The 22,361-nt window shown below is 38.1% G+C and overlaps 1 protein-coding gene across 5 annotated transcripts in view; it reads left to right on the top strand.

Moving 5' to 3' along the window:
- LOC135213042 (sodium-coupled monocarboxylate transporter 1-like) overlaps window positions 1-20,901 on the top strand; it is a 28,950-nt gene extending 8,049 nt beyond the window's left edge. For all 5 annotated transcript variants that reach the window (XM_064246869.1, XM_064246868.1, XM_064246867.1 and 2 more), the window contains exons 3-12: window positions 1,149-1,282; window positions 2,538-2,726; window positions 5,413-5,567; window positions 7,529-7,669; window positions 8,719-8,937; window positions 10,684-10,802; window positions 11,065-11,219; window positions 14,633-14,889; window positions 17,243-17,343; window positions 18,538-20,901. In XM_064246869.1, coding sequence (XP_064102939.1) covers window positions 1,149-1,282; window positions 2,538-2,726; window positions 5,413-5,567; window positions 7,529-7,669; window positions 8,719-8,937; window positions 10,684-10,802; window positions 11,065-11,219; window positions 14,633-14,889; window positions 17,243-17,343; window positions 18,538-18,731 — 1,664 coding nt within the window. In that variant the 3' untranslated portion in view covers window positions 18,732-20,901. The remainder of the gene's footprint in view (window positions 1-1,148; window positions 1,283-2,537; window positions 2,727-5,412; window positions 5,568-7,528; window positions 7,670-8,718; window positions 8,938-10,683; window positions 10,803-11,064; window positions 11,220-14,632; window positions 14,890-17,242; window positions 17,344-18,537) is intronic.
- The last annotated feature ends 1,460 nt before the right edge of the window (window positions 20,902-22,361 follow it).

The raw sequence follows: 22,361 nt of genomic DNA, 5'->3' as shown, positions 1-22,361 counted from the left end.
AGTAGAAGGTGACTAAATGGGGCGCCGTAGAAAACTAAACAACAGCTAACACGTAGGAAAACTTGTAATCGTAACGTGTAACATCCCGATCGAAGTTTAAGTATACAGCGCAAATTTCATAAAACCGTGACTGAGAGGAATCTTGTTAAGCTATAATAAGTAGAGCTATCTAAAATTCATAAAAAATATTCCTCTCTATCGTTTTGTAGTGCTCAATACCGTCGTATCATTGCTCGCTAGAATCCCGAGAGATCTTACACGTTACGTTCAGCAATACGTCCCTCTTTCTTTCGGTAATGAGACACTCAAAGTATTACAAGCGCCTCAGCGGCGTGGTTGGTATGGTATTAGCGTCACACCTCGGTGGTCGCGGGTTCGATTCTCGGCCATTCCATTGAGGAGTGAGAGATGTGTATTTCTGGTGATAAAAGATCACTCTCGACGTGGTTCGAAAGTCACGTAAAGCCGTTGGTCCCGTTGCTGAATAAACACTGGTTCCATGCAACGTAAATGCACCAAACAAACAAACAAAACATTACTGGTGCTACTTTGTTTGTGTGGTGTTTTTACGTTGCATGGAACCAGTTGTTATTTAGCAACGGGACCAACGGCTTTGCGTGACTTCCGAATCACGCTGAGAGTGAACTTCTATTACCAGAAATACACATCTCTGACCCCTGGCCTGGCGCTTCTTTGGCTGGTTATCTACGCGTCACCTCCAAAGCGCTAGTACTAAAGAGGGCGGAACCTCATTGGGAAGCCGTGTTTAGTACTAGTCCCTCAGGGATCAAAGATATCGTTTACTAACATAATTTTTCGACCACACAATACAGAAATGGGAGTATATAAGACTTTGATCACCGAGGAGCTAGCACTAAACACGGCGCCCCATTAATGAACTTCCACTATGTTTGGTACTAACACCTCGGAGGTGCCGCGTAGATAACAAGCCAGAGTAGCACTACATTTCCTTCACCATGTTTTGGTAGAGTTCATTATCCCCGCCCAGTCTGTTATTTTCATTTTCAATTCCTGCTAAGTCGCTACTCTTTTTTTTCTCTCTCTCTCTCTCCATGGCATTGCTTGATTATCTCTAGTCTTAGCGCAGTCTTGCTAACCCTCTAAGTAGGATATCCTCGTTCCCACAGGCCTGGCAACGGAGATGTACTTCTTTGGCACCCAGTTGGCTTTGAACTTGGTGGGATTCATCTTCGGAACCTTGGTTGTCCAGTACGTCGTCTTGCCTGTGATATATCCTCTGAAGATCGTGTCGCTCAACGAGGTATGTTTCGCCTGCGGTTTTACAACAGCTACGGTTAAATCATTTTAAGTCGTACATTTCACGAGGTATGAATGAAAACGTTCGGAACGCAATGGAATGCAAGATGAAATAGAGGCCGACGGCCAAGCGCTTGGACCTATGAGGTCTTTCAGCGCTGATAGGAAAATTGAGAGTATACAGGTTTTAAAGGTGTAGCGGGAAAGTAAACGGGAAAAAAGAGAATATGAAAGGAGGCACTGTAACAGGAATGAAAGGTGTCGCAGCTGAGGGCCGAAGGAACGCTGCAAGAACCTTATGGAATTAAAGAGAGAATTGAAGAGAAAGATACAAATAGCGCAAGAGGTAGCCATTCTGACCGTATGGATACACAAGTACTACGAGAGTATGTGAGAATCTGGTTTGAACTTGTTGAAAGGCAAAGGAAATACCCCTAGAAAATACGATTGAGGAAGTGGCGTCATCGCTTAGTAGACCATTCGGACGAGCTGTGAGTGGAACGAAGCATAACACCGATCTGCTAAGTTTGTTTGTTGATGCTCGAATATTAACCAAGACGTTAATATTCTCTTTGTGTCTTTTTATTCTTTATGAATTAGAGGACGAGTATTTTTTTTTTTTTTTTTTTTAGAAAACTATGAGCAATCTTAACACAGGTGTACTCCTTATCAATGCAGAGACCTCAATTAGATGGTTTCTTCGTTGGTAAGGAACAATTGTGGTGAGATTTGCTTGGTATTGAAAAAGAAAATAAGGATCCTCTAATTTAACAATTATCAATAGCACAAAGAGAACGCTCATGATATGGTTATTGTTTTGGCATGGTTTCTTATTATTATTATTATTATTATTATTATTATTATTATTATTATTATTATTATTATTATTATTATTATTATTAATCAAAAGATAATAAACACTTATTCATATGGAACAAGTCTGCAGGGATTGAAATTCAAAGCTCCAAAGAATGTGGTGTTCATTTGAAAAAAAGTTACAGCATGCAATACGAAATACAGAAAGAACAGATCTGTTATTAGAAAAAAGTGAAGAAGATGAATTAATATGTCAACAAATAGAAATATAATTAAAATATTAAGATACAAGATGGATTGTTTCAGGGCAGCAATGCATAGCATCTCCGCCTGAACTCTTGAGGTGGTTCTAATCTCCCATCCTTAGGGAGCCTGCTCCAGAATATATGACATGTTTATAACGTACGTACTCACTCTCTCTCTCTCTCTCTCTCTCTCCCCAGTACATATCAATGAGATACGGGTCGAACACCTTACGTAAACTGGTCACGATCGTGTCTCTAATCTGCAGCTTCATATACATGGGCATGTGCCTCTACGCGCCCTCGCTTACCCTCTCAACGGTGACGAGCCTGCCGTCGTGGGCGTCCATAACCATCATGGGCGTCATCTGCACCTTCTACATTACGATCGTAAGTTCGCCCAGGAGCTTCTTAAAACCTGGAGATTTGATTGCACTTTGTTATTGTTTGCTCTAAGTATATCTTAGTTTTACCAGACCACTGAGCTGATTAACAGCTCTCCTAGGGCTGGCCCGAAGGATTAGATATTTTGACGTGGCTAGGAACCAATTGGTCACCTAGCAACGGGACCTACAGCTTACTGTGGGATCCGAACCACACTATATCGAGAAATGAATTTCTATCACCAGAAATAAATTCCTCTGATTCCGCGTTGGCCGAGTCGGGATTCGAACTTCGGACCACCGGATTGTATTGTTTGCTCTAGACCAGCGGTTCTTAACCTATGGGGCTCAGCAATTTCCAGGGGAGGGGCGACCCCTAGGGAAAAATGAAAAAAAATCTAATTATATTCGTTATCCTCTTAACAAGAGTGAGGAACTAGTATTCAGAAGTTTACGAAAAAAGGCAAAAGTATCGCCTTATAAGGTTACTTTCCTAGAGTCTGCTACTCTAGTTAAGCTCGTTGGGCGGACCATGTTTTGTATTGACCTCCCTTCGTATCCCTCGAAACCCCTTCTCTTTCTCATTGTTTTTTTTATTTTCCTTTAAATCTGGGAGGGAATTTTACTCATAGATGCAAGGGAGGTGGGGTAGGGGCGTGAAAGAAAGGACCAACTCTTAGAGGGGGCGTGATAATAACAAGGTTAAGAACCGCTGCGTCTAGACTAAGTTTTACAATTGCAGTTCACAGTTTCGCACATCTGTTTTGATTTCATAATTGATTGTCTGCAGCAGCTAGAGAGAGAGCGCTCATGCTCGCCTCTTGAGTGTTCTAACGAGGGGGTGTGCTCATTAGCCTTGTATTGGGGAAACAGGCAGTTTTTTTTTTTCGTCAATAAATGTATTATTTTAAGGAATTTTTCAGGTGTCTTTCATCTATAACAGACAGTCAAGGACGAGCAGTGAGTGGAACGAAGCATGACACTAATCTGTTTAGCATCAGTCCGCCTATTACATGTTTGTTTGTTGATGCTCGGATATTAACCAAGACAATAATATTCTCTTTGTGCCTTTTTATTCTTTTTGAATTAAAAGATGTATATTTTTTTTTTAGAAAACAATGAGCAATCTTAACACAGTTACTCCTCATCAATGGAGAGACCTCATTAAATGGTTCCTTCGTTGATAAGGAGCAATTGTGGTGAGATTTGCTTAGTATTTAAAAAAAATAATTGATCCACAAATTTAACAATTATAAATAGCACCAAGAGAAAACTTATGATTTGTTTATTATTTTTAGCAAGGTTTCTTCTTCTTCTTCTTCTTCTTCTTCTTCTTCTTATTATTATTATTATATTATTATTATTATTATTATTATTATTATTATTATTATTATTATATGTTCAGAAGATCAACTGACTTGAAATTCAAGTTTCCAAAGAATAAGGTGTTCATTAGAAAGAAGACAAAGAAGGTAATGGGACGTACAGAAAGAAGAGATCTCTTAATAAAAAAGGGAAAAAAATTTGCAGATTGATAAATGAATAAAAATTTTAGCTTAAAATAAGCCGACGGTATCCTGCAAAACTCTACGGGATAGTCTACCCGGACTTCACTTCCAAGATTTTGCTCTCGTTCCAATAATATTTTAAGATACGTTTCCGGGTAAAAAAAAAAATGGATGAAGAATAGCAGAAGGAAATGAGCTTATATACTGCCATGCAAGGTTTTAACCTACAAACAGCAAAAAGAGCCAATCCACGTCATAAGCATTGCGTCACTTGGTCTCGTTCCAATAATAGAGCACCGTAGTTTGATGCAATCAACACCGTTACCTGGACCAAATAGTGCCTCAGTGGCATGGTCGGCCTGGTGTTGGCCTGTCACCTCGTTGGCCGCGATTTCGATTCTCGGGCATTCCATTGAGGCGTCAGTGATGTGCATATCTGGTGGCAGCAGTTCACCCTCGACGTGGTTCGGAAGTCACGTAAAGCCGTTGGTCCCGTTGCTGAATAACCACTGGTTCCATGCAACGTAAAAACATAAAAAAAAAAACAAAAAAAAAAAAAAACCTGGACCACTTGTCTCTTTTCGCTCTTTGAGAAATAAATGGGGTCGAATTTGAAGCTGCCAGAAAATCGTTAATAGAGAAAGTTAGCATTGAGACCCGTATATTTTGATTCAGAAAAATACAAATTTGTACAATAGCATGTTTTTCTCTATAGTAAGTTCCTTTTTCGTTTGTTTATGATTTGATCTTATATGCTTATGTTATTTTTACTTGATGTTGCATTTTTCTTTGTAGGCACTTTGCAAGAACAAAAGAGATTACTATCTACTTTGTATATTTTGCATTATGTTTCTTTATGGACAAATTTATACTAATTATTGTATATTTTTGTCAATAAAATAACTAACTAAAAAATATTTGTTGATCATCAAAATATTAAATGACAACTAAGCAATACATTTTATATAACGGTATATAAATATATATACATTTTTCTTAATCAAAGTATGTGGGTCTAAATGCTAACATCCCTAAAATAACGGTTTCATGAGTGATTCAAATCTTGGCCTTTTTGGATACTTTTCCCAGTTGAAGAATATTCGATTACGAATCCGGTAGTAAAATAAAGAGGTTCATACACAGCCATTCGAGACTTTAAAAGTAATTTAATTCTACACTCTCCAGGGAGGCGTGAAAGCCGTCGTGTACACGGATGTCGTGCAGACGACCCTCATGTTATTTGGAGTCCTCGTCGTTGTCATCATCAGTTGCAGAGATCTGGGAGGTGTTGGCAACATTTTCCGCTTGGCGCATGAAGGAGGCAGACTGGAGTTCTTTAAGTAATTACAAAATTCATTCAAGTAATATATATACATATATTTTTATATTTACTGTATGTGTATGTGTATATACGCACGAATAAAAAAAAATGCAAATGCCACGAAGGAAAAAGTAACACAACGGAGTGGTTGCTTGGAGGCCTTTCGACACCAGCTAGGCCAATCCCTTACGACGCTCCTGATTGGCTGTTGATTAACTAAGTCACAGGGCTGGAAACTCTCAGTCTTTCTCGAGAGTTCACTTAGGCAGGATGTAGGTTCCACTTCTCCTGAGGAATACTTCTTTCAAACGTAGAGGTGGAGCATACATCCTGCCTGTGTGAGCTCTTTCGAGAGACAGAGTTTCCAGTCCCGTGACTGGCTTATCAACAGCCAATCAGGAGCGTCGTAAGGGACTGGCCTAGACATCAAATGCACGGGAGATGTGAATCTACGATACAAGACATCGTGCGTCGAAAGGTCTAGCAGCCACCCGTTGCTTCATATTTTCCTTCGTGGCATTTGCCTTTACTTCGTAATTCAATTACACACACACACACACACACACACACACACACACATATATATATATATATATAATAATATATCTATTGGAATATATATATAGATATATATATATATATATATATGTAATTAATATATATGATAATGTATTGTGTGTGTGCTGTGGTGTGTGTATGTATAAATACATTCACTTACATATTCACAGTTCATGAAATTTTTAAAATTCAGATGACCATTGTTGATTGGTAAATTATCAGAGTATGGCGGTATGTTGGGGTGGGGGTGGGGGCAATTTAGAATATATTCATAATAACAGTCAACGAGCCATCTCGTGCTGTATGCCTATCATACTCCCTCAAATCTAAAATCAGTTAACCTTTTATGAAGACGACATATCTTAATTACAGTATTGGGAATCAGATATGTTTCTCAAGTTTCGCTTACTTTGCTGTTGTTCTTGTTCTTGTTGTGGGGGTAAGAAAGCCTGAAAAGGTCTGAAAAATGTGTTTGGCTTTGAAGTTAAAGACGCAGGAAATTTATGATGGGATATTTATGATTTATTCATTAGAATGAATATGTTAAAAAAAATAGATAATGAGCATGTTAAACAGTACAGAAAAATTATTTCTAAGAGAATATTGCGTATTTATTTTAATTTTCTTTGGTGACACAAGGATTTATCTGACCGTAGAGTTTAGCACGTTTTTATTTACGTTAGGAATATAATGTTTACAACACTTAAGCGTGAGGGGAAAATCTTGCACGCGTCCCGAGTAAACTGGAGGTCGGATCACGCCTTGTTTATGAAAACTCCAGCAGAAGAGCGGGTGAAATTATTTTTTGTGTTTTTGTTTACTCGTAGCTCAGAGAAGAAAGTAACTATTTGACAATTATTAATATAGCTTCTTTGGTGAGAGAGAGAGAGAGAGTAAAAATAAACCAGATCCCTCTTGTGAGAGAGATTGGAGCCAGTTGTTTTGGATACCTATAATATTCGCGCGTCTTCGGTGCTAAAGATAAGTTTGAAACTGTTTATATTCAGAAAATACCCCCACTGTACCGAGGTAGTGCCCTCAGTACACGTCATGCGATGCACTGTAAGCATTACCTAAGGTTGTTTGCAGCGTCCTTCCATGGCCCCTAGCTGCAACCCCTGTCGTTCCTTTGACTGTGCTTCCGTTCATATTCTCTTTCTTCCCTCTTTTACAGTAACTGATTCAAAGCGAATTTTTCTTACTGTTACATCTTTCAAAGCTCCTGTGCTCTCAATTTCCTTTCCAGCGCCGAGTGACCTCATAGGTCCCGGCGCTTGGCATTTGGTCTAAATTCTATTCTATTCTGTTCAGAAAATACCTCGAATCAAAATATGTACGTATAACATAAAAATCTCTTTAACAAAGCCGATGAAAAGTATGAACTAACTTCATAACCACGTTCCAAATTTTTTTTTTTTTCAGCTTCGACCCCAATCCACTGGTTCGCCACACGTTCTGGTCAGTGCAGATTCAAGGATTCTTCTCGATGCTGTCGTGGGTAGGCTGCAATCAGGCTTGCTACCAGAGATTTGCCTCTGTCTCCAGTATGACGTTATCCAAGAGGTATCTACACTGCGCGACTTGTTGTAGTAATGATTCTCTTTTTTTAAGAATCAGGGCCAATGAGTTGCTAGGCCTACATACTATAGGCCAGGATGAAAAGAACCTCAAGTAATGCCTGCAGTGCATCGCATAAGGTGCACTGACAACACTTAACCCCCTACAGGATCTTATAGTAGATTCACATCAGCCGTGCATCTGATGTCTAGGCCAGTCCCTTACGACACTCTTGATTGGCTGTTGATAAGCCAATGACAGGGCTGAAAACTCTCAGTCTCTCTCGAGAGTTCATATAGGTAGGATGTATATTCCATCTCTCCTGAGGGATACTCTTTCAAAAGTATCCTTCAGGAGAGGTGGAACATACAGCCTACCTATGTGAACTCTTGAGAGAGACTGAGAGTTTCTAGCCCCGTGATTGGCTTATCAACTGCCGATCAGGAGCTTCGTAAGGGACTGGCCTTAGACATCAGATGCACCGGTGATGTGAATCTACTATAAGATCCTGTAGGGGGTTAAGTGCCGTCAGTGCACCTTATGCGATGCACTGCAGGCATTACTTAAGGTTCTTTTCAGCCTGCCCTCGGCCGCTAGCTGCAACCCCTTTCATTCCTTTTACTGTACCTTCTTTCATATTTTCTCTCTTCCATCTTACTCTCCACCCTAACAACTTCACTGGGAAATACAATACTGTATTGACATTAATCTTCCATTTCATATTGTCAACAAAAACAAAATATCTTTTCACCTGCTGGAACTCTTTAGAAACAAGGCTATTCAAATGTACATCTCTGTCATTTTCTTAGCGCCCCTTTAATTATGTTCGTGATCCTTAAAAATTAATTTTTCCGATGCTAAATCAATTTTTTTTCGTTGAAATCAGTCAAAACGAACTGATTTTAAAGGTAAAGGCTCCTACGTTGTGTAGAGTTTGGGATGAAACTGTAATTCATACTTATAAACGTCCGCGTGCGCAGTTTCAAAAGCACAGGTACTTCCCTCTTACTGCAACACGCTCCAACAGACTGAACTAAACTCGCGTTATCTTCCAGGCTATGCACCCTCTTCATAATAGGCCTCTACGCCCTGTGGCTCACCTTCTACTTCTCGGGCATCGTAGCCTATGCCACCTACAAGGATTGCGACCCTCTCACCTCCGGAAGGATCGAGAAGCCCGATCAAATTCTGCCTTACCTGGTGTTGGATAAGTTGTCGCACCTCACAGGCATGGCTGGGATCTTCGTCGCTGCCGTGTATGGAGGTGTACTAAGGTAACGCATGTCTTGAACCCAGATTCCGGAAAGGTGTCCTTAAAGTTTTAAATTTAGATATATGTACATTTACATAACTGCGCATTTGTTTCTTCATTTGAAGTAGTATCGTTAGTGCTAAAAATATTTCAGAAGGAACAGAACAGAAGAGCATTATATTTAGGGAGCGCCTCATTGGCGTGGTCGGTATGGTTTTGGCGTGCCACCTCGTTGGCCGCGAGTTTGATTCTCGGGCATTCCATTGAGGTGTGAGAGATGTGTATTTCTGGTGATAGAAGTGCTCTCTCGACGTGGTTCGGAAGTCACGTAAAGCCGTTGATCCCGTTGCTGAATAACCACTGGTTCCATGCAACGTCAAAACACCATACAAACTAAGAATTATGTTTAGGCCAAAGGCCAAGCGCTGGGGCCTGTGAGGTAATCCAGAGCTGAAAGGGAGTTGAAAGTAAAGAAGGCTTTCAAAGCGTAACAGGAGGAAAGCCTTGCAGTTGCACTATGCAACAATGCGTCCCTTTTTGGCCCTTCTGAGAAAATAGGCTTCAGAGATTTTGATATTATTCAGAGCTTTTAATCAGCCCATCTTCTGAGGAAATTTGGTTGGAAAATGTGACAACGCTGGTAGCTGAAGTTTTGATATGTTATAGAGTATCAAAAACGAAGACATTGAGCCTGGGGGAAAAAAAATGAAAAAATGGGCTACGTTCAGTTCATCAAAACAGGGACGAATGTGAACGGAGGTACAGTTAAGGGGATGAAAGGGGTTGCAGCTAGGGAGCGACGGGACGCTGCCCGGAACCTCCAGTAATGCCTACAGTGCACCGGAGGCACGAGCTCCTTGGACTAAGAACATATGACCATCTAATTTGGACTAAGACCATATGACCATCAGTAGAAATATCTTAGACACGAACAAGTGTGCAAGTCTCAGTGAAATATTCGGAGCCTGAAATAGACCATTTACGTTTTAGATTTCTTAGCATAAACATGAAGTGAATTCATGAACTTTATTAAAGTAACCAAAATCTCGTGAGTTAAAAAAAAAAAAGCAGCTGCTTCTCGATGGTCAACCGAAGGAACCTAAAATGACTTAGGCCTAGATGTCAGTTACTCTAAAATGGCTTAAGCCTAAATGTCAGTTACTCTGAAATGGCTTAGGCCTATATGTCAGTGAACCTAAAATGGCTTAGGCCTAGATGTCAGTTAATTTAAAATGGCTTAGGCCTGTATATCAGTTAATCTAAAATAGCTTAGGCCTATATGTCAGTGAACCTAAAATGGCTTAGGCCTATATGTCAGTGAACCTAAAATGGCTTAGGCCTATATGTCAGTGAACCTAAAATGGCTTAGTTCTATATGTCAGTGAACCTAAAATGGCTTAGGCCCTAGGGCAGTTAATCTAAAATGGCTTAGGCATAAATGTCAGTGAATTGCATCTCATCACTTAAGGCCGAATTGTGAGGTTAGGCGCTGCCTGAACATCGTCTTGTTTCTGTGAGTTCTTGAATACAAGATTGATTGATGGTGTTCAGTAGACTGGCGATGACCAACAATGGTATGAACATCCGCGATCTGAACTCGTAATCGTAATAACTTTATAAAAGCTTGTTCTTTTCCTTTGTGTCTCTACTTGAAAGTTTAAATGACATGAAAGTATGACTGGCAAAAATCATTCGAATTTTCTTCCAGATATTATGTGTCTGTGGTGACATGACTTTCGTAACTTTTACGTTATTCCGTTTGCTTCAGTTCCCTCTCCTCTACGGGGAACTCCGTGGCGTGCATCTTATGGGAAGACCTACTGAGCGATCTGAAGATTTTCAAGGACATCTCTGACGCATCAGCTACGAAAGTCATTAAGTTAATCTGTAAGTTCAAAATACTCTTTCTTAGACATTTAACATACTTGATGATAAGAGACTCTCCAACTGTTTGATGTACTGAATTATCCAAACATCTTTCCAGAGCAATAGGTTTATAAGTATACCAATGATGACAGTATTATGACTGAGAGAAAGCCATTAGCTGCTAAACGATATCATGATACATGACGTTAGATGTTATTCACAATGGCTGATTGGCAAGAAAATATATTCCCAGGTTTGTCATTCCCTTTGCTTCTCTTCCTAGCTGCTACAGCCGGGGTCATTGGCATAGGGCTAGGACTAGCCGCAGGCAAACTGGGAGACATTTTCCAAGTCTCAGTGAGCATCAGCAGCACTTTTTCAGGGTCCTTCGTCGGGATCTTCGTGGCTGGAATTTGTGCTCCTTGGATCAATAAGAAGGTCAGCACAAAATCTCAGACATTAGTTTAATTTTAGGTGTCTGCAAAAGAAAACTCTTGTGACGGCTTTGTCTGCCCGTCAGCACTTTCCTGTCCGCCTTCAGTCTTAAAAACCACTGAGGCTAAAGGGCTACAAATTGGTACGTTGATCATCCACCTTCCAATGATCAAACATACCAAATTGCAGCCCTCTAGCCTCAGTAGTTGTTTTCATTGTATTTAATTTTAAGTTAGCCATAACCGTGCGTCTGGCAACTATAGGACATGCCACCACCGGACCGCATATTTCCCAAGTCTGGAAGAGTATAAGGATGGGGAAAATTAGGACCAATCAAAGCACGTGGAGCTGATCCATGACGTCACAAGCCCCGCCTTTTAGCTACACTCGGTCTCATAGCCATTACTGCCAATCGTGAAATATACTAAGCGTTATTGGCTTCTTCCTCTTGGTAATAGTGCTCAGTACCTCTTAATTCCTGCTCATAAGGTCGATATTTTCTGCATAAATAATATTTTCATCACGAGTTGCTAAATCATATACTTGAAAATACGTGTTTAATGCCATTTATGAAGAGTTGCGATAACTCGTGGGATGAATCAAACAATATACAAGATGGTAAAATTGATGGTATGGTAAAACTGATGGTATATGACCTGTAATTAGCACTACAGAATACAGACCGGAGGCCAAGAACTTCGCGGCACTTCGACTCCCATCAAGATGAATTTAATCTTCGACTTTGAAAGTGACGACTTTAAAAGCATGGAGCATGGATCGTTTTTCAGGTGTTCCTGGCTGTTGTTTCAGGATATAAAAATGTATTATTACAGTACTGAAATAATAACTGCCTAATGCTTAAATGAAATGTGGAGGATACAGTTTTTATGACAAATTTATGCACTTTGTAGGAGGATAGTGCCGTCAGTACACCTCATTCGGTTCAATGTAGGCATTACTTGAGTTTCTTTGCAGCGTCCCTTCGCCGTCTAACTGCAACTATTGTCATTCATTTTACCGTTACCTCCGTTCATATTCTCTTTCTTCCATCTTACTGTCCACCTTCTCCTAACTATTGTCAATTTCCGTTTCAGCGCTGAATGGCCTTAGTTGCCCCAGTGTTTGGCATAATTCCAAAAATCTATATGGAAAAAAAGAATCTATGAACTTAATTCAAGGCATACATTTTGCCATTCAGTGTGAGCTTGTTTGAAAATAGTAGTATACTCATATACTACCGTTATCTCTGGCTTTAATTAATACATGTTGAATATTTGTATAAAATTTTCTGTAGAAAGAAAGATGGAAAATAAGTGTCATCCATATTTATTTTACAGCATATAGTAGTTTTAATAAATTTATGCATCAATTCTGCTTTAGTTCAGCTCAGTAAAAAGTCTACTGTAACTCATTGTAATTTTTTGCACACAATGAATGACAAGTACGAAGGGTTTGCTAAAAATATTGAATAAATTAAATAATGAGTGTTTTCTTTGTACACAATGAATTTTAAGCAAACATCACGTAAGGGATTGCTAAAAATATTCAATACTGAATTATGTTATCACTTTTTATTTGTCTGTACACAATGTATGAAAAGTAAGAAGCAAAAGCAAAAAATATTCAATAACAAACTTTTTATATATTTGTACACAATGAATGGCAAGTACCAATCAGGTCAGGACATCTGGAGGTTTTATCAAAACGGAATTCACCTCAAAAAGGCAATTTTTTACTACAGTTTATCAAGTACACCTGAAAAACAGCCTTATTCAAATTAACCATTGACAGGATGAGTTTGTCAAGTAACTATATTTGGTTACAGTAGGCTAACTTGGATCACCAAAATAACAATACCGTAGGTTTCCTTAAGTACACATTAGCCCTTGAAATAATTTAATGAATGATGCTGTGTCCCTGTAAATAGTAGGGACTATATCAGTCTGATTCCTGTCCATGGCCCAGTAATGACCAGTATATTCGTTTTATATTACAATGCACGGTAATGTGCATTACCACGAAATTGAATATGTCCATAGACATCCTTAGTGTAAGCTCTACTCCCTCTCTCTATTTTCCCCTACAGACAGGTCAGATACCATCATTTTTACCATCTTGTATATTGTTTGATTCATCCCGTGAGTTATCGTAACTCATTGTAAATGGCTTTAAACATGCATTTTCACGTCTATAATTTAGAAATTCGCGATGTAAAAATATTATTTACCAGGAGGGAGGAGCCAATAACGCATAATATCTTTCACGGTGTATCTCATTTGAACAATATATTGTTAAATTAGTGTTGCATTTATGTTTAGATATAGCTGACTAAACTGTATATGCCATACATGCCGTAAACGGTGAAATTGAGTAGTATTTCTTCGGCATCGTGACTGGTGGCAGTAATGGATATGGGACTGAGGAGGGAGCTAAAAGGCGTGGCTTGTGACGTCTGGATCAGCTCCACGCACTTTGATTGGTCCTAATTTTCCCTATCCCTATACTCTTCCAGACTTGGGAAATATGCCACCGGGCCATGGCTGAAAGCATTACACGATGTACAGTAAATAAATTCTTCGGCGCATTTTTTACTTGTTGAGTTTCTTATTTAATTTGGTCTATTAAATTACTTTCATTCCAATGGAAAGACAGAGTTCAAGAAACAAAAATCCAAGAGGGGAAGGATTATTGCAATGAATACCTGGTATTTGTAAATAATTCGTAACATAATTTTCTTGGGGGACCCTTTGATAGTAAACGACTACATAAGTTGACTTACAAATTAACTTAATCTTAATTCAAACCATAAACGTTCAAAATATCTTGTTGGAAACATTTCTACGACAGCCAGAATTAACGATGAAAGGCTATTATTATTATTACTATTATTATTGGAAAAGTAAATCCACAATAATATGTCTGATCTTGTTATTTTAAATAACAAGATCAGACATATTATTGTGGATTTACTTTTCCATTTTATTTTATTAACTCATGTGATTATGAGGTTTCTTTGTATTATTATTATTATTATTATAAGGTTAACTAGATTCAGATCGGTTAGCAGGACTAATATTTTCTATAGTGGAAAATGACCCTATCTAGATATGACACAGAGAGAATAATTCAGGTCTAACTATTCTTTCTTATGGCAGACGATGTTCGTTGAAGGAGGGTCGGATCTAGCAATAAAAATACAACGTTCTTGAAATGTTTTATGCAGTTAATATTTTTTGTCTTATCTCGACAATAAAAACTTCAATTTATCTGATTGAAGTAAAGAATCTTATTATATAGATATGGATAAGAAAAGGTTAAGTTTACTGTGAAGAAAAAAAATCTACTCCCTTTAACCGTTGCACAAACAAGACCTCAGCTTTTCCCGCCTTTTTTTCTTTCTTTTTTTCTTTTATCAGGGAGCGTACGTTGGTCTCCTCGCCAGTCTCTCGTTCAACTTATGGTTGGTGATAGGAAAATTCATGAAAGGTCTCGGGTCTCCGGAGAAATTACCTCTTTCTGTCGATGGATGTCCCGAGAACCTCCTTCACCTCGCGAATACGACCCTGGGTTCCTTCGGGAATCACACAGCCGCCGGGATTTCGATCAGCTCAATCACCGGGGACGATGCAATCACCGATTTCAATACCGCAACGTTTCCAGAGGAGGAGCCCGAGTGAGTATATTAGACCGACGACAGATGGCGCTGAGAGCGTCCTCTCCTCCTCTCAGCCTCTTCTTCTTCTTCTTCTTCTTTGCGTTTTTCTTCCTTGGATTCTCTGCCATGCTCATTCAAAACGTCCCGTGTTTTTTTCCACTAAATTAGTAAATATAATAAAAACCGCTCATAGGTCGCTTCCAGATAAAACACTGCTCTTTTCTCTGGTTCCTCTGCTGCTTCAAATATTTTTTCCAATATGCGGGGCCGATCGTTAGAAAAATTCACGCGTCGAGCGCGTAGTCGTTGAAGCATAGTATTGTCTACCCGTGGGTGATGTATAAACACACTACATTTCAAGTCTCTCTCTCTCTCTAGTGTACGGACGCATATGCACATACATGAACATAGTAGGACAAAACGTGGTTAGGTCTATATGTGTCAGTTTTTTCGAGCAATATTATGTTGAACGTGATATAGTTTTGTAATTCTTCACATTTTATCCGTTCGATTCTTGGGAATCTTATAGAAATATATTACTATAGCACTGCACTGCAGTCTTTCATGGTTCTTCATATGAGAGACATCTCTCTTCAGCTCATTTCGGTTTCAGAAAAGAAGTAATCCGGTTCTGTCAGTGATGTCTTTGAGACAAAAAGGACAGCATTCAATGGAATTTTTTCGGATCCTTGGCTCCGTATGGGGATAGTGCCGACAGTGCACCTCATGCAGTGCGCTATATGGCATTACTTGAGGTTCTTTGCCACGTGCCTTCGGCCCTCAGTTGCAACCCCTTTCGTTCCTTTTGATGAACCTCCTTTCACATTCTCTTTCTTCCATCTTACTTTCCACCCTCTCCTAACAATAAATTCATAGTGCAATTGCGAGGTTTTTCTCTTCTTACACCTTTAAAAACCTTTTACTGCCAATTTCCCTTTCAGCGCTGAATGACCTCATAGGTCCCAATGCTTGGCCTTTGGTGTAAATTCTATGTTCAGTCCAATTCAATGCGAATTCTTGCAGTTACAGTATATGAGAAGTGTGTGGCTTCACTTGTTAATATATATATATATATATATATATATATATATATATATATTATATATATTATTATATATATATATATATATAAAGGTTTTTGCCACGAAGGAAAAAATGAAAAAGCGAGATAGCCGAGTACGATATGTATACGTATAATATATATATATATATATATATATATATATATATATATATATATATATATATATATATATATATATATAACATACATACATACATACATATGTACACACACACACACATATTTATATATATATATATATATATATATATATATATATATATACATATATATATATATATATATATATATATATATATATATATATATATATATATATACACTTTCAAGGAAGTATTCACAAATTATCATTTTGTAAAACCAGGTTTCTGAACGATGTAATTAAAACACACACAATAAAAGGAAGAGAGAGAGAGAAAAAATCTTTTCTTTGACTTTCATTACCATGTGCATGAAAAAATTTTATCGATCTAAGAAAAAGATATACGTATATATTATAGATCTATATATATATATATATATAGATATCTATATATATATATATTATATATATCTTTTATATAATATATATTATATAATATATATATATTTGTTGGTAGAGATAGAGAAGCTACATTTCTGTTCCAGTTGCTGAAGGTTCTGGAAAAATGAATTCTTTAGGAATATTGCTTAATCTTTTCATTGCAGTGGCTAAGTTTTCCTCAACCTGTTACGTTTTTGACAAAGACATTGATGTCTTATTCATGGTATTTTGCGCTGAAAAGAATCAGTTTTTACTGAATGCCTTATCTGCGAAAAGAAAGATTAATATAAAAGGAGTAAAATGGTTTTGAACTTTGCAAGGAACATTACTGCTTTCCATACTTGATAGTTTTCAGATTTAATAAGTTATTTGACTTTCTAGAGCAATATTAGGCCGAGGAAGCAATGTTTTATGTTGCACAAGTATTCTTTTGTGTGGTCAAAGATGCCTCAGCAACTGGTGCATTTGTTATTTAAGCTCAAACGCAATCGTAGACTGTGCGAACGAGGTTTTCATAACTTAATCTTTTTCTAACAATGATAATGTCTTGGCAACTGGCGCATTTGGACTTCAACGAATGATTTCGTTACAATGAGGAAGTTACCCTTACAGCGTACCTTACAAGATCTTGCATTGAAGAAAAACACTCCAGTTTGATTTAATTATCCTCCTGTGCTTTCCTTGGCTTTTTTTTATTTATTTTTTAAATTTTTTTTAATCCTGTGACCTTCCTTTATCACATTCTCTTTTTCTCCTCTTCACAGGAAACTGGCAAAAGATATTTACAACCTCAGTTACTGCTACACAGGTGCTCTTGGCATCCTCCTCAACCTCCTGTTTGGTACCATCGTCTCCTTCGTAACAGGTAAGAGCGAAACTCTTTGGCGTTACTTGAGTAAGTGATTTCTGATTCCCCGCCCTTTAATAAATGCAAACGTTCTTAATCATTCATGCAACGATGGCACAAGTATTTTCTAAACGCACACGTGCATGCATACAATCTATCTTTCTGTATATATATTATATGTACAGAAAGATAGATTGATATACACACATAATATACATATTTGTATATATATATATATATGATATATATATATATTATATATATATATTATATATTATACATATATTTATACATATATATATATATACTATATATATATATATATACACCCCATATATATATATATATATATATTAATATATTCTATATAATCTATATTAATATCATATTCTATATATATATTATATATATATATATACATCATATATATTATAACACACCTATATATATATATATATATATATATATATATAGTATATCTTATATATACTTTTTCACTAACACCCACAAAAATTGCTCAGTGCCTGTGGATTTTTGGGGCCAACACTAATTTCTTGATATAGGGCTTTTAATTAAGTTCTCAAGTATCTCTAGAATTTCGTTTGATAAGGTTTCTCAATTCTGGGGAGACTTCTCTTGCATGTGAACAGCTAGTCTGTCTTAACTAAAAGTAAGAATTAACGATAAACACAACAAGTAAAACTTGCGCTGAGGAAATCGAGTTTCCTGTATGAGCGCACCATACAGCTTTCAGCTGTGGCCTAGTGGCGGTCTGCCTTATAGCGTTGCCAGACGCACGAATATAGCTAACTTTAACCTTAAATAAAATCAAAACTGCTCATCTAGAGGTCTGAAATTTGGTATGTTTCATGATTGGAAGGTGGATGATCAATATACCAATTTCCATCCCTCGAGCCTCAGTAGTTTTTAAGATCTGAGGGGGGACAGATAAAAGTGCACACGGGCAGACAAAGCCGGCACAATAGTTTTCTTTTACAGAAAACTAAAAATGAACATCAGATCCAACTTTTTTCATTACAGGCCCCAGCCATTTTTTAGCCTTTTATTTCACCACTATTCCTTTCTCCAGTCTTCCTGTTCGACCTTCCAACCATTACTTCAAGGTGCAACTGTGTGTAGCTTTTTTTCTGGTTCCACCTGTTGATGCTTGTACTTAGCCTTAAATCTCATGAATCCTCATCATCATTGCAGGGCCAGTCTCCCCGAAGGATGTGGAACCTAGACTGGTAAGTTCCAGATGCCTGTATCTGTATAGAAGGATCTGGAAGATCCTCGGACCCAGCGAAGGACTGACGTTATCGAAAGATGATCATCTCATGGACAAGATGGCTGCTGTGCCAATGCTCGTCCTCGAGACACCGAGAAGTGCCGACAAACCTGAATGACCGCTGTTGAGGTCAGCTTGTTTACATTCACTTCGCGGCTGTGTTCGCCCGTAGGCTACCTAAAGCCCCGTCCACATGGGTGAGCTGTGCCCGACAAACTTTGTTCGATGTGACGTCAGAAGCGGAGATACAGCGGGAGAGTTCTGACCAGTGCTGCCAAACCTGGGGGAATTCCCCCAGATCTGGGGGAAATGGGGATCGTCTGGGGGAATTTGGCAAACATTGCTGATAATCTGGGGGAATTAAGCAATAAGATGAATATATCGCTTAAATTACGTTATTTTTAAGAGATAGCCAACAGTTTTGAAATGGATGTTGAATTATTTAAACATAAAATTCTCAACGAAGAATGGTACAACTATTTAGGAAATGGATGCAGTCGGAAATTCCAAATGCATTCATCTCCTTAATAGTATGTACCATTCTTTCAGATATTGATCCAAGTAATAAAAATAATCGCAAAAGTCATGATAACATTTACCTGGGAGGACTAGCGATGACACAGCTAATACATGAACCATTACCAAGTGATATTGTGAAAAGATTCAAGAATGACTGCCTGAAATTCCTTGTCGAGCTCTGCATTCAAATAAGGGAGAGATTTCCATTTGATGAAGACAGTGTAATTACCGAGCTAAATATTCCTGATCCAGCTGTTGCATCAAACGTAAGTCTTTCGTCATCATCAATAACTGGGATTGCAAAGCAATTTCCCTAATTTAGCACCGCTAGCTCAAGTGAATGAACTTGACGATCAGTGGAGAAGTTATCGGCTCACAGCTAAAGAGTTTTATCTATCGCAAGTGACAACATCCCACAATACTGGTATATTTTACGTTCCATCAAAGATGCCATAGGCAATTCCAAGTTTGCACTAATTTCTGAATTTATGACAAATCTATCGTATTTACCACAAGTGAACAACATTAAAACTAGGAACACTAATTCATTAAAAGCACAAACAGTAGCTGATAGAATTTTGGCCAAACAATCCATCACGAAAAACAATTCAAAATGTACTAATTGGGAACCAAGCAAGGCATTAATCAGTGATGTAGAAAAGGGAATAACAAGTGCCAAGTACATTAAATGTATGAAAGAAAATAATATAACAATGAATTTAGGGGCAGAAGAAGAGCAGGAATAGCACTCGGATCAACCATTGATATGAAGGCCTAAACTTGATTAAAATGGACTTCATTTAACTAAATTTTATTTTTATTGTGAATTTAGAGGCAAAAGAAGAGCAGGAATAACACTTGGATTAACCATTGATATGTAAACTTGATTAAAATATACTTCATTTAACTAAATGTTAGTTTTATTACGATCTGGGGGATTTTAGTTGAATCTGGGGGAATTTTCACTGAGGTCCTGGGGGAAACTGAAAAATTTCATTGGCAGCACTGGTTCTGACGTCAGAAGTGGGGAGAGTTCTACTTTAGTTCTACTTTCCCCGCAGGGAAAGGCAGAAGTAGGGAGAGTTCTGACTTTCCCTGATTATGACGTCACATCAAACTAAGTTCGTCGAGCAAAGCTCGACCGTGTGGACGGAGCCTAAAGGTGCGTCCACACGGTCTAACAATGTTCGACGGACAAACATTGTTACCAATTAACAATTGTCTGCCGGTCTTTGCCTCGTGAGCAGAGTAAAAACACTGGTAAACAACCTCATCTGGTACCATTGTTTGTTGCCAGATCTACTTCATTCGTTTCAACGCTTATGACGTCATCCTGCTTCGCCTATGGTAACAATGTTTGTCCGTCGGACATTGTTCGACCGTGTGGACGCACCTTTAGTCTAACCCTGGATGGGTTCTGTAACTGCAACACCCGCAGTTCAGGTTTTTGTTAACGTAACGCTTCTATTCGGTCTACAAAAGGTCTCCCTACTGAAAGTAGGCGTGAGGAGGTAAATTTTTACCTGTAAATGAAAGACGAAACATTATGATAACAAAAATGAAAAAAATAAAAACAAAATAAGCAACAGGGAAGTGTTTAAAGAAATGTGTCATGAATAAATTTCTACCTTTGTGTTTCTCTTACGAACGTTCGAACGCAATTCATTAAAGTTGAATAATGCGGGAGCAGGCTGCGCCTCCTGCAACGGTGACGATCATAAACGAGAACATAATACACGAGAAAGATAAAAATTGTTCAGATTTTTTTTCCTTTACCGGATTTATGTCTCACATCAGTGTGTTTGTTGATGTCTTTGTACCAAGCTAAGCTTGTACAGCACAAGTTGTTTACTTCGTGATCAACCCATGGTATATATATATATATATATATATATATATATATATATATATATATATATATATAATTATATTATCATAAGCTGCGTGCCGGGTAATAAGTTAGAATATGAGACATACAAGTTTTGACTCTTCTCAAAATATACCTTGTGCAGACATGCCTTTTATACTGACTGAGGGAGATGCACACAAGCTATGAGAGACAAGTATATATATAAAAAAAAAACTAATAGAAACACCAAAATTACTTTTCAAAAGGATTGAATGTAAACGTAATTTGTCCACGAAAATAATATAATTGCCATAAGGTGATCAGAAGATATAATCTACAGGAGCACTATCTGGCTCCGTGGCAAAACAACCTTGGTGGCCGCGAGTTTGATTCTCGAGCATTTCCACTGAGGAGTTAGAGATATGTATTTCTGGTGATAGAAGTTCACTCTCGACGTGGTTCGGAAGTCACGTAAAGCCGTTGGTCCCGTTGCTGAATAATCACTGGTTCCATGCAACATAAAAACACCATAAAAACAAAAACATGCCGCCAAATTGCAGGCAGAATCACTTGACCTCGCAGGAACATGAGATACGGATCCAGAGCTTAAACTAGAAACATTAATAAACACTAAGCAGTGGATCATCCTCCTCCATTCTCTCCTAATGACCTATTCATCTCAAACCATTCTGATCCTGCCATTCCTGTAAATTCCTCACCCCTTCATTACTTCTTATGCGCTTTCTCATGTCATCTATTTAAAATATCAATTTAAAAATCGACTTCTTTTAGTCATCATAGCATCTGAATATCTGGGGTAGCGCCTCAGCGGCGTGGTTGGTATGGTATCAGCGTCGCACCTCGATGGTCGCGGGTTCGATTCTCGGCCATTCCATTGAGGAGTGAGAGATGTGTATTTCCAGTGAAAGAAGTTCACTCTCGACATGGTTCGGAAGTCACGTAAAGCCGTTAATCCCGTTGCTGAATAACTACTGGTTCCATGCAACGCAAAAGCACTATACAAACAAACAATATCTGAGGTCTTATAATAGAGAGATGATTTTTTTTTTTTTTTTTTTTTTTTTTTGAGACAAGGTGAGCTGAAAGGGCAGCACCATTTGAATGAGAATGTCGCCATAAAGACGTTAGAACAGAGGAAGGAAACTTGAGGACCTCTTTCTTCTTCATGCGGATTAGATTATAGTCGTTGCCCGTTAATTCAATACAATAGTGTTTTGTCGACTAGTCCTAAACTTTTTGAATTATTTAATAATGGTCTTTAATATTCACAAAAGCATTTTCCTTCGTACAAGAGAGCTATATATTGACATCGGAAATTGTTATGTTGACTGCTTCAACAGTTACAAGTGCTCAGTGAAA

Source organism: Macrobrachium nipponense, chromosome 42 (assembly GCF_015104395.2).
Source record: "Macrobrachium nipponense isolate FS-2020 chromosome 42, ASM1510439v2, whole genome shotgun sequence".
NCBI lineage: Eukaryota > Metazoa > Arthropoda > Malacostraca > Decapoda > Palaemonidae > Macrobrachium > Macrobrachium nipponense.
Note: the sequence above shows the minus strand (reverse complement) of the source record. Positions and strands in the feature narration are given on the sequence as shown.